The sequence below is a fragment of the Geotrypetes seraphini genome, chromosome 12 (assembly GCF_902459505.1).
Source record: "Geotrypetes seraphini chromosome 12, aGeoSer1.1, whole genome shotgun sequence".
In the NCBI taxonomy this organism is placed as follows: domain Eukaryota; kingdom Metazoa; phylum Chordata; class Amphibia; order Gymnophiona; family Dermophiidae; genus Geotrypetes; species Geotrypetes seraphini.
Window position 1 is genome coordinate 30630109 of NC_047095.1, and position 20741 is coordinate 30650849.

Consider the following 20741-nt stretch of genomic DNA (forward strand, 5'->3'; position numbering starts at 1 on the left):
GTACTGGGAAAGATGGTAGAGGCACTGATAAAGGACCGCATCATTAATCACCTTGACGGACACAATCTGATGAGGACCAGCCAGCACAGCTTCAGCAAAGGAAGATCTTGCTTGACGAACTTGCTGCACTTTTTCGAGGGAGTAAACAGGCAGATAGATGAGGGTGACCCGGTTGACACTGTATATCTTGATTTTCAGAAGGTGTTCAACAAGGTTCCACATGAACGACTACTTTGAAAAATTGCGTGCCATGGAATCGAGGGTGAAATACTCATATGGATTAAAAACTGGTTGGCGGATAGGAAACAGAGAGTGGGAGTAAATGGACAATACTTGGACTGGAAAAGCATCGAGTGGAGTGCTGCGGGGTTCGGTGCTTGGACCCGTGCTCTTCAACATATTTATAAACGACCTGGAAATTGGTACAATGAGCAAGGTGATTAAATATGCAGATGATTCGAAATTATTCAGAGTAGTGAAGACACAGAAGGATTGCGAAGACCTGCAACGTGACATAAACATGCTCGAGAAATGAGCCGCGACATGGCAAATGAGGTTTAACATGGATAAGTGTAAGGTGATGCATGTCGGTAACAAAAATCTTATGCACGAATACAGGATGTCCGGTGCAGTACTCGGAGAGACCCCCCAGGAAAGAGACTTGGGAATACTGGTTGACAAGTTAATGAAGCTGTCTGCGCAATGCGTGGCGGCAGCGAAAAGGGCAAACAGAATGCTAGGAATGATTAAGAAGGTGATAACAAACGGATCGGAGAAGGTTATCATGCCACTGTGCTGGGCCATGGCACGCCCCCACCTGGAATACTGCGTCCAGCACTGGTCGCCGTATATGAAAAAGCAGCACATGGTACTACTCTAGCGGGTCCAGAGAAGAGCGTCTAAAATGGTTAAGGGGCTAGAGAAGTTGCCGTACAATGAGAGATTAGAGAAACTGGGCCTCTTCTCCCTTGAAAAGAGGAGACTGAGGGGGAACATGATCAAAACATTCAAGATAATGAAGGGAATAGACTTAGTAGATAAAGACAAGTTGTTCACCCTCTCCAAGGTAGAGAGAACGAGAGGGCAATCTCTAAAGTTAAAAGGGGATAGATTCCGTACAAACGTAAGGAAGTTCTTCTTCACCCAGAGAGTGGTAGAAAACTGGAACAATCTTCCGGAGGCTGTTATAGGGGAAAACACCCTCCAGGGATTCAAGACGAAGTTAAACAAGTTCCTGCTGAATCGGAACGTACCCAGGTAAGGCTAGACTCAGTTAGGGCACTGGTCTTTGACCTAAGGGCCACCGTGGGAGCGAACTGCTGGGCACGATGGACCGCTGTTCTGACCCAGCAGTGGCAATTCTTATGTTCTTATATACCTAGGGAAAGGGAGTACTTTGACAGGGATCCAGTGGAATAAATTTTTATAAAATCAGTCTTGGAACTTTTTGAACAGACTTTGTATAGTGTCTCGCAAACTTTTCCAAGCTCCAGCACATTAAACTTGGGGCTACGACTGGAGGGTCTCTGTACGTGCGCAGTCGATGCGATGATAACATCGCATATGTGATATCATCATGTTGACATACGCATATGTGTGGAGGCCCTCGAAATGGGGCCCTGAGCTTGTTAACCCTAAAATGATTATGCCAATGGGGAGGTGCTGGCGCTGGCTGACTCGCCTACACGATGTGCCTCTCATGGCATACCCGGAATCTCGCTGCGGCACACAGTTATCAAAACGCTGGTGTAATAGTTCCCACATAAGCATTTTTTAAAAACATTTAGAAATCAAGACTGAGGCAGGCTTTTGAACCAAAACATGGACCTTGTTGGGTCTATTTTCACCAATAAAGTACATTTCATCATCATTAAGATTAAACCATGTGCATTAATCTCCAGTTGATGTGTAGTGTTCCATCCCTACTTTTTCTGTTTTTGATTATTTTTCATGAGGTTTTGTTTCCTTATTGTTTCTGTAAGGACTTTGTAATATATGTACACAATCTGCATATGATATATACAGGATGGGCCAAAAGTAGTATTTATTCATTATTTATTTTTATCATACATGTATTGAATTGCTTAACAAATATTTCTTCTGTGTTCATGGCTGAAGTGCTAGGAGTGGGATCACAGAAGACAAACATGAATAGGGATGGAGGCGTGATAGACCCTGATCGATTTTCAGAGGATTGTGTTCATGAGGAGCTAGCTAAAATAAAAGTAGACAAAGGGATGGGGTCAGATGGTGTACATCTGAGGGTGCTGAAGGAACTTAGTGAAGTTCTGGTGGCTCCGCTGACTGGCCTTTTCAATAAGCCTCTAGAGTTGGGAGTGGTACCAGAGGACTAGAGAAGGGCGGATGTGGTCCCTCTCTACAAAAGTGGAAGTAAGGAAGAAGTAGGGAATTACAGGCCGGTAAGTCTGATCTCTGTGGTAAGCAAATTAATGGAAACACTTTTAAAACAGAAAATGGTGAAGTTTCTGGAATCCTGTGGATTACAGAACCGGAGGCAACATGGATTCACTAGGTCTTGTCAGACAAATCTGATCAATTTCTTTGACTGGGTGACCAGAGAATTGTTTAGAGTAGACTAGATGTGGTGTATTTAGATTTTAGGAATGCCTTTGACACTGTTCCACACAGATGTCTAATAAATACACCGAGTGCCTTCGGGATGGGTCCCAAAGTGACGGGCTGGGTCAAGAACTGGTTGAGTGGAAGGCGACAAAGGGTAGTAATCAATGAAGATCGCTCTGAGGATGTTACCTGTGGTGTGCCTCAAGGTTCTGTTCTTGGGGCCTGTAATTTTTAACATTTATATAAATGATATTGCTGCAGGGCTATCGGGTAAGATTTGCTCTTTGTAGATGATCCCAAAATCTACAATAGAGTAGATACCCAGGATGATAACTGTTGGGTGTACCCACGTTAGTTCTGGCTTTTCGCGTCTCTCTGCTCTGGGGATGGGGAGCAGGTGGGGGAGGGGGGATCTGCATTGGTTTTGTTTTTTGGGGGGTTTTTGGGGGGAGAGGGTGTTTAGCCCTGCTGAATGCCCTGGGGTCATCAGAGCCCAAACCTTGGGGGAATCATGTGCGATCTTTTGTTCTTTTTAGGGGACTGGCATGTCTGATCCTTTTTTTGGGGGGGGGGCTTTTCATGCAACAGGGGTATCTGCCCCCCGTGCACCTGGGGAACACCTTCGCAGGGTGAACAGGGGGTGGGTGGGAGGGTGATTGGGAAGAGATTTCTGGGATTCGTGGGTTGGTATAAATGACACATGATTTTGTAATGTTCTGATTTGTTTTAGCGGATATCCTGCCTCTGTTTGATGTCTTTTGTATACAACTGTTTTTCTCTGGTTCTGCCTGTTTTCAGTCAATAAAAATTGTTTACAATCTAATTTCTAAAAACACCAATAGGATAACACAGCTTGCTGAATACATTTACCCAACCAAAATTGTTGCCTACCAGCTTGAAATGCTAGGGTCCTATCTAAGAAGGTCTTATATCTACACCCATTAATTTTTGGTTAAGCAAATAAGTAGAAGTTTCTAGTTTCTCTTGATGGTCTATGCAACACAAAATGAGGAAAAAGGTAAGCTGGAGACAATCCTGATATCAGCTTAAAGCAGAAACAGGAAAATTAGAATAATACTCTTGCCTCCAAAGGCAGCCAATGAAGTAAACGATAATATGGGCTAATATGGTCATTTTTTAAACTAAAAATCAATCGAAGAGCTGTATTCTAAATTATGCAAGGTCTTGCATTTGGGCTGCAAAAACCCAAGGGAACGGTACAGTTTAGGGGGTGAAGAACTTATGTGCATGACAGCGGGACTTGGGTGTGATTGTATGTGATGATCTCAAGGTGGCCAAACAGGTTGGAAAAAATGATAGCGAAAGCTAGAAAGATGCTAGGGTGCATATGTATGGCCAGTAGGAAAAAGGAGGTATTGATACATGTGTATAAGACTGGTGAGACCTCATTTAGAATATTGTGTACAATTCTGGAGGCTGTACCTTCAAAAAGATGTGAAAAGGATGGAGTTGGTCCAGAGGAAGGCTACTAAAATGATGTGTGGTCTTTGTCACATGGCGTATGGGGACACACTTAAAGATCTCAATCTGTATACTTTGGAGGAAAGGTGGGAGAGGGGAGATATGATAAGTATGTTTAAATACCTATGTGCACGAGTCGAATCTCTTTCATTTGAAAGGAAGCTCTGGAATGAGAGGGTATAGGATGAAGTTAAGAGGCTCAGGAATAATCTAAGGAAATACTTTTCTACCAAAAGGGTGGTAGATGCGTGGAACAGTCTCCCGGTAGAGGTGGTGGGGACAGAGGCTGTCTGATTTCAAGAAAGCCTGGGATAGGCACATGGGATCTCTTAGAAAGAGGAAGAGATATTTACTGTGGATAGGCCATTTGGCCTTTATCTGCCATTATGTTTCTGTGGTATAATACATTATTGTTGACAACAAAAATTCTTCAATAATGAAGTGAAAAATAGCTAGCAGCCCACGATCAGTGATGTGTCACCAAATTACATTAAATGATAAGTGATATAGGGAGTATCTTCAGTTTTCAGAACTACATGCCGATATCATAAGGCAGAGTTGGCATTTGTTCTTTCCAGACAGGGTTAGTTAGTGAAAGATCCCTTGGCTTTATTGAAGAATTTTTTGTTATCAACTTTACCTGTATTTTTCTATAGTGGGTTCTTATTTTTGAAATTATAATACACTATTGAACATTAATCAAGTAAAAGTGAAATGATACAAAACCTTCACATGAATGTTATGAATAAATACTGTATACCTACTTTTGGCCCACCCTGTGTGTGTATGTATATATCTCACACACACACAGAAGACAGACAAAAGACATAGGAGGGGCATTTTCAAATTTTTTTTTTAGTATAGGTCCATACACTTCATCCACTTTTCCTGCAATGACTTCTAACACCTTTGAAAATAATTCTTCTGTTTGACCTTCAAACCAGGACGTCACTGTTTCCTTGACATCTTCATCACTTGAAAACCACTGTCCATGGAGAGATTTCTTCAAAACAGGAAATAATCTGAGAGGGCCAAGTCAGGACTATAGGGTGGATGGTTCAGCTGCTGAAACCCACATTCTTGGATGTTAGCCTCCAATTGTTATGACATGTGCACCAGTGCATTAAGTGGCAAGTTTGCTGTGAGTTTTCCTTGTCTTTTCTCCTTGATTGACTCCTGCAAATTGATCATTGGGTTGGCGTAACTCTCCCCGGATATGGTTGTCTTGTGTGGCATGAACTCCAGAAACAAAAGTCCTTTATCATCACAGAAGACAGTTGCCATGACTTTGCCTGCAGAGTTTTCTGTCTTTAATTTTTTTGGGGTGGGGGATGACTTGTGCTTCCACTGCATTGACTCCATTTTGGACTCAGGATCTCTTATATACCCAAGTCTCATCTCCAGTCAACAAATTTCTGTGAAAGTTGCTTTCACAGTGTGAGGGTCATCTTCAATGGATACTCTTTACCTCACTTAAACTGCTTGCTCCATTTTACTTTGTAGCATGGAGCAGACTCACCATAAACTGCAGTCATGTGTTCATGGATCTCCTTTGACTTTTTCCCTTCTTTTGTGAGAACTTTTATTACTGAACGGCGCTCCAAATTTAACAATTTCTTACTTGATTCGCATGAGGACTCTTCTGACATCCTGTCTCTTGGAATGCTAGACTCTGACTGAGCTACAACTATGCATGAGTAACCTTGAAACATTTCACAATATGCTTGCTATGTTCTTTCATACTCAAATACATTTTTGAAAGCCCCTCATATTTCTATTTAGGGATATGTCTTGTTGATAATAAGATATAATTTGTATTTACTATTTAAAAGTCTATAAAAACAGTGCAGCTGGCTCACTAAATATAACATAAAACTGTTCGCAAGGAATATGATAGTTGATGAACCAAAGTTCTGTATTTTTATTGGAAGGCTGGACATAAGACATCTGTTTAGCATACTTATCTTTGATCAATTACAGATCTTTAACCTGCTGTACCTGTTTTGGTTTAGCTTGTCTTCTCGCAATGACTGGGCCTGGGAATTGATTTGAACTTGCATCACTGATACATTATTTGTTTTGTTTGCACTTCCTCCAGCTGTTGTAAAGCAATCAAAAAGGCTGTAGGCAGTGAGGGCCCTAAAACATCCATATCTTGATCCTTTGACATGTTGCTGGAATTCCCACATATGACTGTTTCAGTTTGCAGTATTATAGTATGAGCCAAATCCCTCACTGTATTTCCTGAGGACTACGGGGCCCTGAACTGAATAGTAATTGCTGATGATATAAACCTGCATTCATGATAAAAGTGTTGGTGCCAAATGATTATTCTGTGCATTGTGGGGAGAGAAGATCCTTAAGTACCAAGAATGCAGTCAGAAAGTGTAGCAGAAAGATACTGAAATGTTTCACATTGTTGTGGGAATCACAGGCTTGATGGAGAGGAATTTTCAAGCACACATGCCTATATATGGCACAACTTTATGAATTCTAGAAGAAAGTTATCTTTGTTGATGCAAGTACAGTACTACAGCAAGTGTTCTCAGTAAATTTAAGAAATTAGATCATACTGCTGGTAGCAAGGTCCAATAGTGACATATCATGTGCTAAAGAAATAAACCCATTTGGCGATGTTGCTCCCAGAAGAACAGTAATAGAAAAAAATCCTACTAGCTGCTAAGATACTTGAAAGTCACATTTAGAGCAGCAAATGCCAATCTATATAGAAAATGATAGTAGGCATAGTTTGAGGGTAGACATTATATGGGGATGGGGGTACCCTCCCAAATGTGTGTGGTGGTGTTGAATTGGTCCACATTCCCTCATAGCCAATATTATTTCCTTACCTTCTGCCTACCAACAACCTCAAGCTATGCATGCAAACTACATATAGAAGCGGAGGAGTAACCTAATAGTACAATGGCCTGAGAACCAGGCCATTGAGTCCCACTTCAGCTCCTTGAGACTTTGCTTGTCACTTAAACCTGTATGTAATGTTATTTACTTTGATTGTAACCACAGAAAGGCAGTAGTACATCAAACCCATCTCTTTTCCCTTACCCATGCAGTATCAGCCTATGTAGTTGTAGTCATGGGAACCAACTCTTCAGACTAGTTGGGGTGCTAAATCCATCACAAATTACCCCTCCTCGGACAAGTGAAGACACAGCTCCCTATTGCTGCCAATTTTGTTTAATGTCTTAATGTATTCTTTGGGGATAGAAATAGAGCAAGCTGTATTCCAAGTTTTTATGTGTGCTGACGATATTACCATCCTACTTTCAGTGAATTTTATACTTGAAAATATGAAACCAATGATTCAGAAATACACTTACATTTAGGGCTACTCATTTTTTAAATTAAGAACAAAAGGACTCCTTTTACAAATTCAATGCTACCAAGTAGCATGTGCTGAATGCAAAGAAGCCCATTGGAGTTGAATGGGCTTCTTTCCATTTAGCACACCGCTAATCCATAGCTCCACTTTGTAAAGGAGCCCTCAGTTTTTATTAATAGAGGTATAGGGAAATCCAAATACTGATATTTTCTTTATACTGAAAAATGTAATCTTCCATCAGCCTAAGTTAACATATGAAAATATAAGGAATAAAGATTTGAAGATTAATCAATGGAACAAGTCAATTAATTTGTTAAAAATAATCTTTTTTTTATTTTATAGAAAAAGAATTCAAAAATACATTGTTAGATCAATTTAGATTAATAGTACAATCTTTATTGTAACCTTGCCTTTCTAGTGCAAAAGACATGCATCTTGATCCAGTGGGTTATTCACATCTCGCAAATTAAACAGACTCGTCTGTCAGAACCCTTTTACAGGACACCTACCTAGCAGACCTGCATTGACACTTTTGGAAAGCTCGGGAATGGCTCCCCTAATAGCAACACTCTCTTCTGGTTATTATGGGGCTTGAGCGCAGGCTGTGTCCATGTTGATCCTAAGGTTATGTTCTCCACCCCTGACTATGCACATGAAGATGTTAGGATCTGGGGTCTCGATCCATTTGATGGTCTGACTGGCAGCCCAAAGAAAGAAGCATTTGGATCTTCTTTACATGCTTGTCTGAGGCAGCAATCTTCTCCATCGTCCAGCTGCTGTTTAAACTGAAGCAGCCACAGCTCCAATTGAAATGCGAGTACAGTCCATTGTAGTCTATGGAGAGACATTGAGGGGGGAATCTTTAATTCTGTTACATATGCACAGGAATTCGTACATTAGAGGGTCAATCAATGCTTACGGACCATTTGCAGAAGGGTGTCCATCACATCTTTCAACTTTCTTGAAAAAGCCTTTGGGCGAAACTGGTTGAACCTTAAGGTCCTTCCTGAGGTTTAAAAAAAAGAATGAAGAAATAGCTAAAGCTAAGTACAAAAGTTTTAAAGTTGTATAAGAAAAGTTTATCGATTTGCACAAAACATAGAACATAGAGCACAAGAACTTTAAAAAATAACCAAAAACTAAGGTCTGATGATGAATAAAAGCCAGAAAGAGAAACAAGCCTTCAAATAATTTGGCTGGTTGGAACTGAAGACAATAGAGGTACTTAGAAAGGTATCATCTGAAAAAAAAAAGATTACTTAGAAATTAGGCACTTTGAAGTTTATTATATGCTGTTGTGGATTGATGGTGTATAGTGTGTGGCGCAGTGGTTAAAGCTACAGCCTCAGTACCCTGGGGTTGTGGGTTCAAACCCACGCTGCTCCTTGTGACCCTGGGCAAGTCACTTAATCCCCCCGTTGCCCCAGGTACATTAGGTAGATTGTGAGCCCGCCGGGACAGACAGGGAAAAATGCTTGAGTACCTGAATAAATTCATGTAAAACCGTTCTGAACTCCCCTAGGAGAACGGTATAGAAAAATTGAATAAAAAATGAAATTAAAAAAAAAAAAAATTACATAGACAACATCGGGCTATTTTAATACATCAGTTGGGACTAGAGAATGACATCTCTGTGGGAACTCATTTTCCTGTTCTGTCGAGTTCTTTTCCCCATTCCTGGAAGCTCCGTCCTCATCTGCACAAGCCTCAAACACTTTAAAATCATAAGTGTTTGAGGCTTGTGCGGTTAAGGCAAAACTAACAGGAATGGAGCAGAGACGGACAGTGACCAAAACTCACTGGGAGGTGGAAATGAGTTCTGTGTCATTCTTTAACTGGGACCTGCAAGATAAACGTCTAGGATTTTTCAGCAGTGGGATGGACCATTCACTGTTGGCATTTGTTGCTGCCTAATTTCAGTTTAGCTAAAAAAAAAAAAATCTCGATCAGGTATATGCAACCCGTGGCACCATTTAATTTTATGTGGTTCACAAGATTGTGGAATGTATACCCCAAAACTGTCATTAACGAAGGTTTTGGTGATTTTAAAATAATGCATTTTGCAAATATATTCAGAACAGCTACTTTAGAAATTCGGTTCTACCATTTTTAGTTAAAATTTTCACTTATAACAGGTTATCTATGGAATTCTGTGCATTTCTACTTCTGATATAATGTGATAGGGATTGTACTGACATTCATTCCATAGGAGCCAACGTTCACAAAATTATGGGCGGGTGCTAAACTGAAGGTAATTACTGCAACTCTGGATAAAGGCAATGAATTTAATCAATATTGGGGTGATCAAACACCCACAGCGCTGGCTCCTATAATTTAATACAGCCCTGTCTGTATAACGGTTGCCCACCTCTGCTCTTGGGGGAACTGCTACCAGCCCATTTTTACCTCCTAAACTTGTGCAAAAAGCTAAAGAATAACGATGATTGACTTCAAAAGCATAGGTCCGGTTTGGGGGGACATATACCCTTTTGTTTCCACAACCTCAGCAGCGATGGGCTGCCAGTTTAGCCTATCCACTCCTCCGATCTTGATTAACAAGCGCTCCCGCTCGGTGCCTTCTTCAGCAGCTCAGCCACTGCTAAGGAAAGAGCACGCTCTGGGTACGCTCGACGCCTCGCGCTTCCGCCCGACTTCCTGACTCCCACGCCCCGGAACGGGCGCCAGGCCGGAACCTTTCTCTCGCGGGGTGCAGTTGCAGCCGGAGGTGGTAAGCAGTGCGCCCTTAGTGCACCATGGCGGCCGCCGAACAGAAAGACCCTCTAGGTTACTTCGCTGCTTACGGCAGCAGTAGCAGTTCGGACTCTGACAGCGGGGACGAGGAGCCGGTGAGGCGGGGGCTGGGAGCGGCGGTGGAGAACGAGGCTCAGGGCCGGGTCGAGGCCATAAAAAGGCTCCCGAAACCGGACGAGCTCTTCCAGAGCGTCACGCGACCCTCCTTTCTCAGCAACCCGCTGAACAAGCAGATCGACTGGGAGCGGCGGGTGCTGCGGGCTCCCGAGGAGGTGAGCAGATCCGGACTCGGCATGAAGGATGTGTTGCTAGACCGCGTCCACCATGCCTTGCTTCGTTATCTCAAGTTAACTGTACAGGCGGTTGCAGTTCTCTTCTTAACCCTATTGTATCACAGAGTTAAACTACCTATTTTTCCAGGTGATTTCCATAAGAAAGGCGAGAAATCCATGCAGGGTGGTAAAAACCAAAACAGGCCATACCTGGTCTTCTCTCACACTGACACTCTCTTGTTGTGGTCGACACTCGCATCATCTCCTTAGATAGTGTGTTTAGTATTTGGAAAGACAAAATTCCCCAAAATAAGGTCATAATGCAAAAATTACAGTTGCCAAAAAGCAAGAAAAGAGCCGGACACCTCGTTCCCGACATTTCATGCTAGCTAATGTCTGACTACAAAACATGAAATATGGGATATAGTCGTCTTAGATCTTTTTAAGATTTTTCCATTTATGATTTTTTTTATATAGACCAGTGATTTTTATTTGAATGATGATTTTTTTTGGACGTTTCATGATTAAAAAATAAAATATTACTACCTATGTTCTCTCTATGAGCTAATAATGTCTGACTAGCAGGTTGGGCCAGAAAGCTTTGATGTTGACTGGGCAAAGGCAATCAAAAAGCATGTGCATATGGGGCCCTAAAGCTGATTGCTTTCTTGATGGGAAATAAATCCAAGCTCTTTCTGAAACCACCTGTTTTGTGTGTACTAAGTCCAGTCATGACATACATGACAGCAGATAAAGATTTGTTCCAGTATTGCAACTCTTATATTCTAAGGGTGCATCCAGTCTGCCCAGCAGTCACCCTTGATATTAATTCATGATTAAATTGTCTTTCTTTGGCAATTCTGGGACATAGACTTTAGAGATCTGCCCAGCACTGTCCTTAGGTTCCAACTCCTGGTGTTTTGATTGCACATTGGCAGGCAGATCCTCTGAATGGGCTGGCCTAAGTGTCTAGCATTTAGTAGTGTGATGTTTCAATAACTGTATTGATTCTGAAGTAAACTGGATTTTCAGTAAGCTGCCATACTGTCCAGAACAATCTGAAACTTATTTAAAGTGTTGCTGAACAGAAGATTTAGAAAGTACATAGAAGTCTTCTGAAGAAGACATCTAAAGATAAGACATGACCTTGAAAAATCATATTCAATATCACTGGTTATTTGTTTTATTAGTTTGATAAAAAATACCCCTTCACAGTTTGCAGAGTATTCTGGCATGTTTAGTGCGATGTTTGTTACATGTCAACATTTGGGCACCAAGCAATTGTTTTACTATTGTATCCATCCTTTGTGTATTTTGAAGGGTGGATTCACTTTTATCTTTTGGGTGTCAGGAGGCATCTACAATGCAAAACACTTTATTTCTCTTAGTAAAATAGCTTTTGATTTTAAAAACAGCTTCATCTGAATTGTTTGTTTTTGGGGTATAATAATTTCCTATAAAAATTTGTTTTTCCAAAAGCCCCCTAAGGAGTTTAAAGTGTGGAAGACTAATGCAGTACCACCTCCTGAGACTTACCAAACTGAAGTAAAAAAGCCACCACCCCCCGAACTGGATATGGCGATAAAGTGGTCCAACATTTATCAGGACAATGGTGATGATGCTCCACAGAATGCAAACAAAGCATGCTTCATACCAGAAGAAGAGAAAGATGAAGAGCCACCAGAATCGGGTAAGAAATTAGGGCCCCTTTTATCAAGCTGCGCTAGAAGTTTGTAGTGCAAGCCCGCAAGATAAATGCTCCAACGCTCATAGAATTCCTATGAGCATTGGATCACTTACCTCGCCGGCCCACTTTAAAAACTTCTAGCGCAGCTTGATAAAAGGGGGAGTTAGGTTGAGAAATGAATGCAGTGACCTCTTTGCTGTAGAACTGAAGTACTTGCCATGGTGGACTTGAGAGATCAAAGCTCCTGAAAAGAGAGGGAGTGGAAAAATATTTAGAAAACTTGGAGTACTTACCAAAAATGTTTAATAACTTTAAAAAAAACCAGAACAAATTTCCCTAATTTTTCTTATTTTGGCTTGATTTTTTTATTTTTTTTAAATTTGAGACCCGATATTCAACCCTTGGTGGTAAGCAGCTGATAAGCTGCTTACAGTCGAGGGCTGAACTAACTCAATATTCAGTGCCAGGACATATATAACTCCTGGCCTGAATATCCAGGTATATCCACTGACCTGGAAGTTAACCAGGTTCTGGACAATATTCAGACCAGTGCCCAGTTAACTCAATGCATAAAGTCAGAACATCTGTTCTGCAGTCCTAATTTTATGCAGTTGTTTAGTTGGTTAGCAGACTGAAAATTGCCACTAACTGGTTAAATTGATGCTCTGCCCTAATTCTGCCCTCCGCCTGCCCTTAACCTGTCTAGTTCGAGGATGGCAGGTTAGTGGACATTTTTCGCAGCACTTCCTTGTCATCGGCAGAAGATGAATCCAGAGATGAATGGTTAAGTCCATCCACCAGCAGACAGAGATAACGAGCACCAAGTTGAGCTCTGTCATCTATAGGATGGTTTGCTCACTGGTAATTTAGTATTCTCTACCTCTGCAGGTGGAAGAATGGTCTCTTGTCTGCTCCATGTTTCATCTGCTACAGCAGTGGCTAGGTCTGGCTCCGCTAGGTGCAGTTAGGTTCCTGTTTTGACATTGCTGACTCAGTTGAGCCAGGGAATTAGGCTTCCTGGGTGTCTATTTTAGGGTACAGCTGATGGTGCCAGTTCCTTACCCATCCTCTGTAGCCCCATCTATATCTGCCCTGCACGCCTGCTCCCTCCTCATATGTTTAAAAGAAAAATCACTGCTTAGTAAACCCAGAGATTGTGCAGCAGGTTGGGGGATTTCTGTGGACAAAAGCAACCAGCTGTGTGTTTGTACCTTGTGTCAGCTTTACTACTAATGAGTATGTTTCTAGCTCTAGGTTGTCCTCTGTCTGGCCTCTCAGCTGTCAAACTTCACAGTTCCTGGGCCATTTCACTATTGTCTTTTGTTATGCCGTCATGATTTTAGGAAAAAAAAAAAAAAAAAGCAGAGAGAAAACAAACATGCTTCGGTACCCTTCATTCTCTCAGAAATCACAGGGGTCCTCCTCAGCTGTTGTTGAGTCAGTGTGGCTGCTTTTTTTTGTGGCAGGAAGGGATCCTCAACGTTTGCATTCATAGTTTGGATCTTCTTCCTGCAAGAATCGTGAGCAGATTCTGGTTCCCGCGAGGCTATTCCTTTTGAACTTGAGCATTTGTTTTGGTCCGGTCTCTCCTTGGACTCCCTCCTGTTTTTACCCTGTTGTGACGGCTCCTGTCCCTTCCAGATCACTGACAGCATTGTGCCATGGCAGTGCTGCTGCTTCCTGCCAAGCTTTTTGGTGGCAAACCAGCCTCCTTTCGGCGGCATGCGGGAAAAAAGTACTTTGTTCCTGGCAGCATAGGGGAACTTTTAGTGTCTTCCGGGGTGTGTGATTTGGGTCCAAATGCTGGTGAAGGACTGTGGCTTGACAAGGGAGACTCTCAGTGGTGAAGTCAGACAGATGGACTGGCAGCAGGTCTTGGACCTTTTCTTCCTGCTTTGAGGATGATGGAGCACATGTAGGTCTGCACAGGAGATCTGGATGCTTGTGTCCATTCGGGTGTGATCTCGGTTGTAGTCTGGCCTGCAGCAATCTCCCATACTGTTGGTAATGGGCCTGTGGGTGTACTGCCATTGTTTGGGGACAGATTTTTTGTTAGAGGATCCATTTCTAGTTTTATCAGCCTTGAGAGACTGACCCTGGTAGTGGTCTCCTGCGCGGGGGACCAGGTTATGGTATGCTCTGGAGCTACTACTTCCTCAGTAAGGCTGTTCCTTATAGCACTGGGATTTTGGCCCGCTGGCGCTTTCAGCTCTGTGTCTTACTAGCAATTCAAGAAATTATTGAAAACCTACTTATTTAAGAAATTTTTGTAATTTGTAGGTCATTTGTTTTTATTGTCACTGTTTCAGTTTTCTTTTGTAAACTGCATAGAACTCCTAAGGTACCGCGGTATATAAATACATTTTTGTTATGTCTGGCACTGCTTTGTCTCTGGACGTATAGAGTATTGTGCCAGCTGGCTAGTTGACACTTCTTCATCTCTGGGCTTAAAGAGCGCTGCGCTAGCTGACCGTCTGCACTGTTCCGTCTCTAGACGTATGGAGCGCTGCGCCAGCTGACCATCTGGCACTGCTCTGTCTCTGGTTGTACGGAGCATGGCATTGGCTGACTTGCACTGTTCCATCTCTGGATGTACGGTGTGCTGCTCTGCCTGCTTCCTCATCCGTGGACCTAGAGCGCAGAATTAGCTGCCAGTTGGGCATAGCTCAATCTACAGACATACTTAACAGCCCCACTGGATGCTGAGCAAGGCTCCAATGCTGGTTCTGGAATGTGGATCCATTTAACAGTGGCTCCATGGCTGCTTGCCCGGTGCTGCTTCTTTGCCCTAGGTTGCACGTGCCTTCATCGCTTGTGACCAGGTGAAGCTCCTGCAGGTAGCTCAGTCCCTAGCTGTTGCATGTGGCCCTGGGCGCAAATCTAGCTTTATCCATCTCTTGAGTGCACATTCTTCTGTAGATGGCATGTGAGTTGCGTTCCTGGGTGGTTGAGTACCTATCTAAGATGCGACTTCTTAGGGCCTGTACGTCTTCTTATTCGTTAGCCGCCTAGGCTTTAGGTGCCACTCGTTCGGGTTGATCTCCTTCGAGTGGACATCCCTTCGGTTATTCTTAGAGATGAGAGTTCTACTGTGGCCCTTCCATTACTTACTTGGGGGATACTGGACTGCTTGGTCTGATATCTGTATCTTTCTATGTTCTGTTCAATATCCCACCCCACCGAGGACTGCTTTGCTACATCCCGCTCATCTCCTGGATTCATCTGCTGCTGATAAGGAAGGAAAAATTATGTTCTTACCTGATAATTTTCTTTCATTTAGTCACAGCAGATGAAATCCAGAGTCCCACCCTTTTCTGGTCATTTCTGGTTTTCCCTTTGCTCTATAGGAATTGACCTGTTGAGCTTTCTGGATGGGGATTTGACAACTGTGAGGAGGGAGTTATTGGCCCACTGGCTTTCATTTGTTCCTGCTGCTTGTTGAATTGCTGTTGGATCACTTGTCATACTATATATGCAAGTTCATTTTTCTATAGTACTGACCTATACTGTCTTTTATTTAAGATGACGATGAGCCAGCTTCTGCTAAGAAACGCAAAATTGAGACGGAAGAGCGGATAAAGAAGAGAAAATAGTTTTTTCTGAAAAGAGAGAGACTGCCAAAGCACTTCTGCTCTAAAACTGGACACAAAACACGTTTTATTCCTATTTATTCTTCTGGATTATTGTATAGGACTTTGCTATTTAGAATGTACTTTGTGCCATCTGTAATGTGCCAGATACTATGGGGATATGCAGTGATAGATGCTGTACAGCAGTTTTAATAGACTGGTTATTTTTAAGCAGTTTCAAATAGACCCAAAATGTTTTAAAATTATTTGGACAGCATCTGTGAAAGGTTTTGTCAGTATACTTGTCTACAAGCTGAGTATCATGTAGGCAGCTGCACTGCACACACTTTCTTACACTATTCTAAAACCTTTTATAAAGGTATAGAAAGATGGCTTGAATTTATCTAATGCAGGGGTCTCCAAAGTCCCTCCTCGAGGGCCGAATCCAGTCAGGTTTTTGGGATTTCCCCAATGAATATGCATGAGATATATGTGCATGTACTGCTTTCAATGCATATTCATTGGGGAATCCCGAAAACCTGACTGGATTCGGCCCTCGAGGAGGGTCTTTGGAGACCCCTGATCTAATGTATTGTGACTATGCTGCAGAGTTGGATTAGAAGTGCATGTACAAAGTGTAAATAGATCATTGGAAATAAATTTACATTGAATACACACAGTGAGTAGCTTCTCAGTTGTATTTGGCTCATTGTGTGTGTTAGTGCCAGTAATTCCAATAGACTTTAAGTAAGAGGGTTTTTTCCCCATAAGCATTCAATGCAGGGCTCGCATCCAGGCTGCTTTATCCATTCATTGAAACTGATAAATAACTGGTAAAGCATCACTTGGACCGAGTTTTATTACTTAGCATTATGTTTTCTGCCACACTGAATATAGTCGTAACTGAGGCACTTAAGTTTTGATTAATCTAGTGGCTCACTCAATCCTCTATCTTCATCAGGTCTGACGCTTAACATTGTAGGCCCTTATGTTATCATTTCTTCTTGACCATGTCTTCTACACCTGGGCCCTCTGGAGAACTGCTGCTTTCCACCAGGTATGATTCTCCTGCCCTGAAACTGAGTGCCACTGTGAGAACATGAGCATCTATTAATGTAGACTTGCAGACTTAACATTTCAGCTTGGGTCATTGGAATGCATTGTTATTACACATAATACAACAATAAAGCATTGTATACATGTCAATACATCCATAAATATAATATCATCATCATTAAATACATAAGAGTTTATATGAAGAAGTGTTTGAAACTTGCATCAAAGCTTATTTTAAAGAAAATGCTTTAGAAATCCCAACAAAATGACTATTCTTTCTCAGTGTGTAGTATATTTACATTATTAGTTAATAGTGAAATATTTTTATTTAAAAAATTATATACCACATAAAAACTATGTGGTTTACAAAATTGCATGCATACATATTAAAAATACTAAAACATGTTTTGACAACAAGCACAATAAAACATTAACTAATAGTATCATTATTAAAACCTTTTTTCAAATTCATCCAAAAAGATGGAAAGACAAAATCCCATAAAAACATTTATAGGACAGTAAGGCTTCAGCAGCAAATAGCATTAGCACATGAAGGTATTAACAAATAATTGTGTTTTCAACATTTTCTTAAAATTCAGTCTCTCATCACAAAATCACAGAATACCAGACAGCGCTTTCCAAAGCTTGGCACCTGCTAAAGACAGCATTTTTGCCCCAATCTTAACATGAGAGACTAACATCTTACCCTCCAAATTCAACTTCATACCATTTTCAGATCTCAAACATTTTCTGGGTTGATAGATTTCAAAAAAACTCCTTTAGTGCCCTTGGAGAAATGTGATATAATATTTGCTGTATGATGATTGAAAGAATCTTAAACTGTACATTTCAATGTACAGTTTTATAAATTAATGCTTCAATTGTTTTCTTGGGGGTAATATCTACAAATGACAGTAATAAACCTCACTCCTAAGCCAGAGTGTGTAGAGTAGATCTCAGTCTCTCAAATTTACTGTTTGTTGTAGTATTTGCATTGTGGCAAAGAGACCGTCCCTCTGGAGTTCATAAGATGTAACTTATGCTGCTTTACTTGAGCCTGTGCCACCCAAAACAATGAAAAATCTGACTGCTTATCTTAGTACTTAATTTTCTCTTTCTCCACATGTTTCACAGACTATTCACATAAAATTGATTAATAATTATAAAAGTTAAGATCATACAAGCAAAGTGCTCTTTTTTTTTTTTTTCCATTTCAGGTGACAAAAGGTTTCAACCACAAAAAATAGTTTGGCTTAGTTAATCAATTAATGAACCTTCAGTCTAAAAGTCACCAATGAATCCCCTTCTTTCTGTTGAAGACTGTGCTTAATTTGCTTGGTTCTTTAACAGTAAAATTTGTAAGAGCAGAGATGCATTGGATTTGTGTGAATCTGACTCTGAGGAACATAGTTATAACAGATTTGTAACTATGAAAATGGTAAAACCAGAGGATATAATTTGAAGTGGAGGGGTGGTAGATTCAAGAGCAATGTTAGGAAATTCTACTTTACGGAGAGGGTGGTGGATGCCTGAAATGCACTCCCAAGAGAGATGGTGTAGAAGAAAACGGTGACTGAGTTCAAAGAAGCATGGGATGAACACAGAGGATCTAGAATCGGAAAATAATATTAAATATTGAACTAAGACCAGTACTGGGCAGACTTGCATGATCTGTGTCTGTATATGGCTGTTTGGGGGAGGAAGGGCTGGAGAGGGCTTCAGTGGCTGGGAGGGTTTAAATGGGCTGGAGTAGGTTTTAACGGAGATTTCGGCAGTTGGAACCCAAGCACAGTACCAGGTAGAGCTTTGGATTCTTGCCCAGAAATAGCTAAGAAGAAAAAATTTAAAAAATTTAAATTGAATCAGGTTGGGTAGACTGGATGGATCATTTGGGTCTTTATCTACCGTCATCTACTATGCTACTATGTTATTTGGACAAATTTTCGAATGCCATCAAAACCAAAGAGTTTGGAAAAGTATCCTTCATCTTGGTATCTATTGGACACTTGTCCGATCTATTTAATGAGAGAAGCTTCTGAAAATTTTTTAGGGTCATTAATATATGTTTGATAATGGCTTTTTTCCTGGGACATTAGCCATATTTTAATGCCCATCCCTAAGAACTGTGTTGGAAACAAAATGAGATCAGTAATTAGAGGCCAGTAGCCTCCATTCCATTGCTAACAAAAGTGATGGAAGAAATAATAGCCAAACAGCTTAGCGATTATTTGAAGCACTTTAACATCTTGCATAACTCTCAATCAGGATTCTGGCTTTGTGAAAAGGTATCAAAAAGTAAACTGACCTCACTTAAAACCTGTCTATGGAGATTGATCAAAAATTTTTAGAAGTTGCTCAGAGACATGAAACTCTTCAGGGAAGGTTTATACCCCCCTAGTATTAGTACAGAGTTTACCTTCCAATCATTGCAGCTTTTTCAATAGTGATCACGCTCCAAACCTTTTATAAAGCTAAGTAACATTATTATAATTCACCTATCTCAAGTGATGTTTGCTTTTATGAAGCATACAAAGAATGCCATCATGTTTTGAAGTGGTTTTAAAGGACTGTGATATATTCTTTATTTTTCCTGGCTTGGAGCGTGATCAAGCTCCAATGACTGGAAGATAAACTCTGTACTAATACTAGGGGGGTATAAACCTTCCCTGAAGAGTTTCATGTCTTTGAGCAACTTCTAAAAATTTTTACTCAATCTCCATAGACAGGTTTTAAGTGAGGTCAGTTTACTTTTTGATATAAGCACTTTCTGACTTCCTTCTGTTTTCAATCAGAAGTTTCCCTGTAATTTCTAAAGGAAATTTATTTTGTGAAAAGGTAGGCAGTAAAAATGTAAGCCAGGGTTTTCAAGGCCTACATTTCTGGCACCCACCTTTCACCTGAATCGTGGCTACAGAGGTGCTTTATGACGCTTAACACCGCTTCTGGTGTTAGCTATGCCTACCATGGTGTTGGACATTGTAAAATGCCTCTGTTGCAGCGATGCAGGCTCTTACATTTGAGTACCAGCTGAAAGACCTGCTGAAGAAAAACAGCCTTAATATGCACATATGAAATGTACAGAGAAGATGATTGAGCAGGACTCCAAAGAAATGCAAACACAGTGTGAGCACTAGGTAGCTTCTTGAAAGACATGGAGACTAAAAAAACTTGTCTCTGAAGAGGCCTCCCATTATATTCTAATAAAAGGAGTTAAAACAAAGAAAGCTGATGCAGAGGAAATGTCATTTATATCTCCTCTCTCCAAAATGTTTGGGGATTCCAAATGTATTGAAAATGTGAGCAAACCTAATGTGGATAGAAAGCTACCTTCAGTTGAAAGAGACAGCAAAGAGGATCCCCCTGATGGTGTGAGAAACATGAGGAAGGACCTAGCGAAGCTTGAGAAATGGTCTGAAATTTGGCAGCTAAGATTTAATGCTATGTCAATCAAACTATACACATGCAAATTTATAACCAATTTGTTTATGCATTATGTATGTCAACCCTCTAACTTGCACCCTGTTCTGAGCTCATTGGGGAGAATGGGATGTAAAATGAACCAAATAAAAATTAACCAGGAGGTTCGGTTACCCATGATCCATTTCACAGGCTGAATGTGGGGAGAGTTTTTGGTATCTCAAGGTGACTAATAATTATTATATGCATTTTATATTATCATCATTTCCAGCTCTTTTGTACTAACCAGTCCAACTAGGCTTGGCAGGCCAGCATCTAAGGCATCCATTTCCAGATGAATTTGCATGGTGATTTTGTCGGCATACATAGGCTGATGGCTAGAAGTGTGGCTTCTTAATGAACAAAGGCCCAGGCAATTCTGCCTGAGGAAATTTGTAGGGAAACTACATGATCCACACTCCATATCTTACAAAATTTTACAGAGAGTATGTGACCGCACAAAAGGATGCCACTTTTGGGTTCTCGGTATTAAGGGTAGGCTTATCTGCCCTAGATTTGAGGGACTGCTTGTTAAGACTCGTATG

General features: G+C 41.1%; 1 protein-coding gene and 1 long non-coding RNA gene across 2 annotated transcripts; one reads left to right on the forward strand and one right to left on the reverse strand.

Moving 5' to 3' along the window:
* Window positions 1-7716: 7716 nt before the first annotated feature.
* Window positions 7717-10032, reverse strand: LOC117346806. Its single transcript, XR_004536663.1, has 3 exons — window positions 9891-10032; window positions 8329-8411; window positions 7717-8239 (listed from the first exon to the last, which is right to left on the reverse strand). It is a non-coding gene; the product is annotated as an uncharacterized LOC117346806 (long non-coding RNA).
* Window positions 10012-15761, forward strand: C12H1orf52 (chromosome 12 C1orf52 homolog). Its single transcript, XM_033916914.1, has 3 exons — window positions 10012-10428; window positions 11908-12118; window positions 15638-15761. Exons 1-3 carry the CDS (start codon window positions 10159-10161, stop codon window positions 15706-15708), a joined length of 552 nt encoding a protein of 183 aa, XP_033772805.1. The 5' UTR covers window positions 10012-10158; the 3' UTR covers window positions 15709-15761.
* Window positions 15762-20741: the final 4980 nt, after the last annotated feature.

Bases quoted from the DNA above. Each gene is read 5' to 3' on its own strand.
- C12H1orf52 (XM_033916914.1), top strand. From the start codon at position 10,159: ATGGCGGCCGCCGAACAGAAAGACCCTCTAGGTTACTTCGCTGCTTAC. The intron at 10,429-11,907 runs GTGAGCAGATCC...TTTTTCCAAAAG, and splicing joins TGCTGCGGGCTCCCGAGGAG to CCCCCTAAGGAGTTTAAAGT. The intron at 12,119-15,637 runs GTAAGAAATTAG...CTTTTATTTAAG, and splicing joins TGAAGAGCCACCAGAATCGG to ATGACGATGAGCCAGCTTCT.